Source organism: Chlorella variabilis (genome assembly GCF_000147415.1).
Source record: "Chlorella variabilis unplaced genomic scaffold CHLNCscaffold_4, whole genome shotgun sequence".
Taxonomy (NCBI): domain Eukaryota; kingdom Viridiplantae; phylum Chlorophyta; class Trebouxiophyceae; order Chlorellales; family Chlorellaceae; genus Chlorella; species Chlorella variabilis.
Genome location: NW_005435084.1, coordinates 1,068,322 through 1,074,880, shown reverse-complemented (window position 1 = coordinate 1,074,880; position 6,559 = coordinate 1,068,322). Strand labels below are relative to the sequence as shown.

General features: G+C 69.9%; 2 protein-coding genes across 2 annotated transcripts in view; one reads left to right on the top strand and one right to left on the bottom strand.

The window, feature by feature from the left end:
• The window catches only part of CHLNCDRAFT_20239 (hypothetical protein), a gene marked incomplete at both ends in the record, with an annotated part of 4,753 nt that extends 2,354 nt beyond the window's left edge, over positions 1 to 2,399 (bottom strand). Inside the window, 6 exons of the mRNA XM_005850017.1 lie at positions 249 to 470; positions 674 to 780; positions 1,003 to 1,117; positions 1,337 to 1,472; positions 1,612 to 1,683; positions 1,878 to 2,399. Of these exons, the coding sequence (XP_005850079.1) occupies positions 249 to 470; positions 674 to 780; positions 1,003 to 1,117; positions 1,337 to 1,472; positions 1,612 to 1,683; positions 1,878 to 2,399 (1,174 nt within the window). The remainder of the gene's footprint in view (positions 1 to 248; positions 471 to 673; positions 781 to 1,002; positions 1,118 to 1,336; positions 1,473 to 1,611; positions 1,684 to 1,877) is intronic.
• Positions 2,400 to 3,412: 1,013 nt separating this feature from the next.
• Positions 3,413 to 6,559, top strand: part of CHLNCDRAFT_142124 (hypothetical protein) — a gene marked incomplete at both ends in the record, with an annotated part of 3,292 nt that continues 145 nt past the window's right edge. The window contains 9 exons of the mRNA XM_005850271.1: positions 3,413 to 3,419; positions 3,516 to 3,981; positions 4,215 to 4,260; positions 4,417 to 4,512; positions 4,763 to 4,900; positions 5,196 to 5,432; positions 5,709 to 5,979; positions 6,198 to 6,271; positions 6,403 to 6,486. Coding sequence (XP_005850333.1) covers positions 3,413 to 3,419; positions 3,516 to 3,981; positions 4,215 to 4,260; positions 4,417 to 4,512; positions 4,763 to 4,900; positions 5,196 to 5,432; positions 5,709 to 5,979; positions 6,198 to 6,271; positions 6,403 to 6,486 — 1,419 coding nt within the window. The remainder of the gene's footprint in view (positions 3,420 to 3,515; positions 3,982 to 4,214; positions 4,261 to 4,416; positions 4,513 to 4,762; positions 4,901 to 5,195; positions 5,433 to 5,708; positions 5,980 to 6,197; positions 6,272 to 6,402; positions 6,487 to 6,559) is intronic.

The window sequence follows — 6,559 nt, the reverse complement described above, 5'->3', positions numbered from 1 at the left end:
CAGCCGGGCACGTGCAGGGCAGGCAGCAGGCAAGGCGGTATGCAATTGCTGCGTGTGGGGCAGGCCGCGATCAGAGGGCTCCCCGCCCCGCCCATGCCAGGAACTGCCCAGGCCAGGCCAGGCATGCACCCTCCCAGCAGCATCCCATTCCCTCGGGGCCGAGGTACATGATAGCCAATGATATGCAAAAGTGGGCACCCCTCTTGCGTGTCCTGCCCCGCGCCCTCCCAGCCCAGCCACCCGCCCACCCGTGCTGAGCGGCACGTCTGCGGCCTCCTGGGTGATCCAGGGGTGCAGCAGCCCCTGCGCCACCGTCATGCGGCTGGCGGCGTCCTTGTCCAGCAGCCTGCCCACAAAGTGCTTGGCCGCCGCCGACACCTGGTTCCAGGGCTGGTAGTCAAAGTCTACGGGCTTGGTGAGGATGCGGTGGAAGATGACCTGGTCCGAGGAGCCCCAGAAGGGCGGGAAGCCTGCAGGCAGGCAGGCAGGGCAGGCGGTGGCACGCGCAGGTGGTGGTGCATGCGCACGTGCCCACTTTCGACAGGGCCGCAACCCATGTCAGCCGCAGTGTGGCGGCAGGTGCGGGCGCCTCCAAGCTCTGCCCAGCGCTGCCGACATGCCAGCCGCAGCCCCCGGTGCTCTTGCTCTGCTCTTCCCAGGAAGGCAGCCCCACCCGACAGGAGGATGTAGGTTATGGTGCCCACAGACCAGGCGTCCGCCTCGTAGCTGTACGCGCCCTTGAGCACCTCTGGGGCCACGTAGTAGCTGCTGCCCACGCAGCTGCACACAGCAGGGCGCGGCACACAGACCAGGCAGACGGGGGCACGGCGGTGGGGCGCCGCCAGCAGCCGGGCGCAGGCTGGGCCTCGGGTCGCGCGCAGCGGTGGCGGCGCCTGTGTGCGCCGCGAGAGCGTGCAGGGGAGAGCACCCGGCGCGCCCATGGTGCACCCGCCGGCGTGTTCCACAGGTATTTTTCCAGGCCGAGGCGGCGGGCCGGCCCACCTGCGGCAGATGCCGTCTCCCTCCACAAACTTGGACAGCCCAAAGTCGATGGCCCGCAGGTTGGCCGCGCTCAGCTCGCCCTCCCGCAGCAGCAGGAAGTTTTCGGGCTTGAGATCTGCCGGGGGGGTGAGGGTGGAGGTGGCAGGCAGCCAGCCAGCCTCAGCAGGCACGGTGCACCCAGGCCCAGCTCGGCCAGGCTGCAGCGACTGAGCAGGCCAGGCGGCCGCAGGGGGCACGAGGCACGCGGCGCCGTGCTGGAAGCCGCCCTGCGGCCCTGCCGCGCAGCGCGCTCGCAAGCATGCACTCCCCTACGGGGGGACTGCCCTGCTCCCACCTCTGTGGATGATGCCCTTGCTGTGGCAGTGCTGCATGACGCTCAGCATGGCCGCCGTGATGGAGGCGGCGTCTGCCTCGGTGAAGTGCTTGCGCTCAATCACCATGTCAAACAGCTCACCCCCCATGCACGCCTCCTGCTTGGGGTTGGGGAGGGACCACAGGCGGGCGCGTGTGTGCCTGCAGGGCCCTGGGGAGGGTCGCCCCCAAGCCACCTGCTGCCGACCCTCCCGGCCTGCCTGCCCCTCCCTCCTTTCCACCCACCCACTCCCTCACCATGACAATGAACAGGTAGGAGGCGTCCTCCCACACCTCATACATGTCCACAACATTGGGGTGGTCTGACACCTGGCGCAGCACGCAGGGCACGGGCAGCGGCTGCGATCAACCTTCGCCAGCAGCGGCGGCCAGCCCAGCCGCGCCAGCAGCCTAGCAGCACCACCTCGGCGGCAGCAGCAGCCCGCACCGCGGCAGCCCGCTAGCCAGCGGCGTAAGGCGCAGCAGGCAAGCGAGCCCAGGCCACGCCGCCACCCCGCCCTCACCGCCGCCAGTATCAGGATCTCCTCGATGGCTGTGTCCCGCTCATACTCTGGGTGCAGCTTGTCCAGCGCCTTGATGGCCACCAGCTGCCCCGTCTTCAGGCTGCTGCAAAGGTAGGTGACGCCGTAGTGGCCGGTGCCCAGGACCCTGCAGCAGGCAGGCGAGGGGCCAGCAGGTGGGCAGGAGACCGAGGGGCACTGCGGCGGAAACGGAGCTACGCGGAGCGCCCGCTCGACACAACTCTGCCCAGTGGAGAGGGTGGCGCTGTGCAGCCTGGATGCTGCATGCCGGCTGAATACGCGGTGCTTCCATGCCAGAAACCGGGCTGTAGTATGCTGTGCTTGGCAAGTGGGCACGGGCACACAGGCGGCGGCTGCGGCGGCAACCCGGCCCAGCACCCACCTGATGAAGCGGTAGCGACTGTGGGGATCCCCAAAGTGCCAGGGCTTGCCGTGTAGGGCGTTGTCGCTGGGCCGCTCGGCAGTGAAGGCAGGCGACCGGGGCGAAGCCAGCTGCTGCGCCATGGGCCCCCGCCACGCTCCCACTTGCTCAGGGTACAGACCCCAACGCCCAAAAGCTCCGCCCGGTTTAGGTGCTGCACCGTGGCAAGCGCCCCGGCAAATCACGCCTCGGCGGCGGGTGCCGTTCACACATAACGAGCTGGAAATTGGTTTCAACAGACGCACAGAATGCTCCAAAGAAGGCAAAGAGTAATGACTAACCGGGCCGCCTTCGGGCAGATGCTCCCGCCCGCCACCGCCTGGCAGCCTGGCGATGAGCAGTGGGCAGACGGGCATTCAGGCTTGCATTCTGCTTGTACCTGCCGTGCAAGCCTTGGCGCCATGGTCACGCAGGGAGGATGAGGGGAGGCGGGCAGCGGCCACGGATTTGGGGGCACCTGCCGCGACGAAATGCGGGGATGCAACCGAGGGCAGCAGGCGGCGGCCAGGATGGCGGTACCCCTCTGGCGCGGTGGCCCTGGAGACCCGATCTGCAAGTAGGCTCGCTCCCAAGGGCCATTGAGTACAGCCCTGTAGGAACCCAGCCTTCACTCCGCAGGCAGCGCTCGGGCGGGTAGCGGCGCCGCCGCCTGGAGGCGAGCGCACACGTGGTGTGTGAACAGCAGGACGGCCATTGCATGCATCAATATGAGCAGGCAATGCGTTGCTATCCCAATCCCGAAATGAATTGACAAAATTGCAGCAAATGCTTTTTGCGCCTGTGCTAGCAGCTATGCCTGCGGCTGCCAATCAGCTCGTGGGCCGATGTAGCTGAATGCTGCTGATTACTCTGCATTTCGATCGACTGCGCAGCGCTGCCCGTTTTGATGCTGGCATAGTAGGCCACCTCCTGCACCTCCAGCGTCTCCCGTTGCTGCCCGCGATGTCCAGCATCGCCCTGCAGCCCACGAGGGTGCAATCAACCTGCCGGCAGCTGCGCAGCGCGCCTGCAGGGCCCCACAGCCAACCCCACCCTCTGCCCAGCAGAGCGAGTAGGGCTCGCCAAGCCCCGCGGGTGGCCGTCAGGGCATCCGGCGATGGTGGGTGGAGGAATGCATGCCAGATTGTGAGGGCAGACAACCCTGCCCCCCCGACGCTGACGCGCCCGCCGCCGCCTGCCCCGCCCTGCACCGCCTGCAGGCGGCGCCGAGGCTCGCCTGAGCCAGCTGCAGCAGCGCGAGGCGGAGTACAAGAGCCAGCTTGATTCGCTCAAGGCGGCGGCCCTGGAGGCCAACGCCGCGGCGCTGCAGCAGGCGGCGGCGCCCGCCGCGGCGCCCGACCTGCCCGCCAAGGGCGGCGCCGGCGCGGGCGAGCTGGCCGCGCTGCGGGGCCGGCTGGAGGGCGCCATCGCCGCCATGCAGCAGGGACTGGTGGAGCGGGACACGGAGGTGCGCCTGCTGCTGCTGGCGGCGCTGTCGGGGGAGCACATCTTGTACATCGGGCCGCCTGGTACCGCCAAGAGCGAGCTGGGGCGCCGCCTCTCCCGCCTCTGCCACGGCACCTACTTCGAGCGCCTGCTCACCCGCTTCTCGGTGCCCGAGGAGCTGTTTGGGCCGCTGTCCATGCGGGCGCTGGAGGAGGACAAGTATGTGCGGCAGACGCGCGGGTGAGTGCGGGCCGCGGGCGGCGGCTTGGCCCCAGGCGGGGCCGCGGCGTGTGCACAGCCCCCGGCCATAGCAGGCTGGACTGCCGGCGGGCTGGCGGGCAGAGGTGGAGGTGGCGGGCGAGCCGGTCAGCATGCAGGTCCGCTCGCGCATTGTCTTCCGGCCAGCGCTGCCCAATCCCATCCTCTGACCCGCTTCTGCCACCGGCACGCTCCTGCCCTCTGCCTGCCTGTAGCTACCTGCCTGAGGCCACCGTTGCGTTTGTGGACGAAATCTTCAAGGTGGGATGGCGTGAAGCTCTTGTGCGTCCATGTTTCCTGCCGCCGCTCGAAGCACCGCGCCGCCCCGGAGAGATGGCCTGCCTCCTGGCCCCCCAGGGTCCCCACCCACCTTTCCCTGCCCCCAACTCCCTGCCTACCCCCCCTGCTGCCCCGCAGGCCAACTCCGCCATCCTCAACACCCTGCTCACCCTGCTGAACGAGCGGCTGTTTGACAACGGCGCCATCCGCGTGCACGTGCCGCTGCTCTGCCTGGTGCGCGCCTGCACCCCTGCCCTGCCCCTGGCCCTGCCCTGCCCTGCCTGGCGTGTGACGGGCTGCTGCCTTGCCTGGTGTACATAAGTGTGTCAGGATATCGCCTGCTTGCGCCCGGCGCGACACCAGGGCTTGCCTGACGTGCGCGACCAGCCGATTTCTCCCGCACCCTGCCATTGCTGCCCGGCCGTGTTGCCCCTGCCGTTGCCGACCCATCCTCCCCTTTTTGCCGCCCTGTCCCCCTCCCCAGGTGGGCGCCTCCAACGAGCTGCCCGAGAGCGAGGAGCTGGACGCGCTGTACGACCGCTTCCTCATCCGCCGCCAGGTGTCCCAGGTGTCGCAGGCGGGGCTGCTGGAGATGCTGGCCAACGGCGGCGGGCGCAAGCAGGTGGGGGTGGGCGGGGCGCGCGGGTGTTTGAGTATGTGTGTGAGGGGTGGTGGTGCTGCGGCGGGGGTGAGTGCTCATTTGTATGCGGGACTGTTGGGTGGCTGGGGTTGGGGCGCGACTTTTTTGGCTCGGGCACAGGCTGCCCGCAGCACGTGCTGGATGCAAGGCAGGCGGCTTGTTTGATCAAAGATGGGGCGCGTGTGCCTGGGCCGCTGCTTGCCTCCCCCGGCCGCCTCATCCCACCCGCTGCAATTCGCTGCGCTCACCGCCGCCCGCCGCCGCCCGCCGCCCGCAGGCCATCGCGCTGCGCAGCCCCGGCGCGCAGGACAGCACGGACGGCGAGGAGGGCCTGACCCCGCTGCTGACGGCAGACGACTTTGAGGAGACGCGGGGGCGGGCGCTGGAGGCGGTGGAGGTGCCTGCCGCCGTGCTGCAGCTCATCGCAGACCTGCGCAGCTACCTGCAGGACAAGTGCGAGCCGCCGGTGTATGTGTCGGACCGGCGCCTGGTCAAGGCGGTGGCGCTGATGCAGGTGGGGCTGGGGGGCCAGTGGAGGGGTTGGGGGGTGGCGTGGTGGGTGGGTGTGTGCGAGTGGTGGGCGCGTGGGGAGCAGGGGTGGCGTGCGGAGGACAGGCTTGGCGGGCGGGGGCCTGGGCCTGGGGTGCCGCACGCCGCGCCCTCGCAGCCGCCAAGCCTCGCGCGGCCCGCCGCATGCTGTCCTGCGGCCCTGCGGCCGCTGCCCTGCTGCCAGCTGCCATGCCTCGTCACGCGCGCACGCACGCGCCGCTGCCCCCCTCCTGCCCCGCAGGTGGCGGCGTACACCAGCGGTCGGCAGCGCGTGGCCGAGTACGACTGCCTGCTGCTGCGCCACCTGCTGTGGCAGCGCCCCGACGAGGCCGAGCGCATCTATGACTGGCTGCTGAGCAACCTGGCGTCGGACGACGGGCTGCAGCAGATGCAGTACCTGCTGTCGGGCATGTTTGGGCGCGCCTGCAAGTCGCTGGGCGACCGCGGCGAGCTGGCAAAGGTGGCGGGGGAGGTGGGCGACCTGCGGGCCGCGCTGGTCGACAAGCTGGCAGGTGGGGCGCGGCAGCTGGAGGCGGGGCGGGGTGCGGGCATGGAGGCTGGGCTGGGCTGGGCTGGGCTGGGCTGGGGAGCGTGGGGGGCCTCTTGGCGGCCTGCTTGGCGTGGAGCCGGGGGCAGGCGGCGCAGCTGGCCAAGGGGAGTTCAGGAGTGCCGCATGCAGGCTGACCTTGGCTCGCTTGTTCTGCCTCCCGTCGTGCTGCGCCTGGTGCAGGTGTGTACTCAACCATGGATGAGGGGTTCCCTGCGGTGCTGGGCAACCTGTGGCTGGGGCAGGAGGAGGCACAGGTGGGTTCCGGGGCTGGGCGCAACTGGGACGCGCGCAGCCACGCCGCAGCAGCCCTGGTCCGTTGCCCTGCCTTTGCCGCGTCCCAGCCCGGCCCAGCCCGACGCGCGCCTCGCCCTCCCCTCTGGTGCAGGCTGTGGCGTCTGCGCTGCTGCCCAAGCTTGAGAAGACGCGGAGGGCTGTGGAGGAGCTGCTGTTTGAGGTGGTGACGCTGGAGGTGGGTGGGTGGGCGCTTCTCCTGTGCCGCTGCTCCCTTTTGTGTTGGGTGGTGCGCCCTGGATGGGAGTATC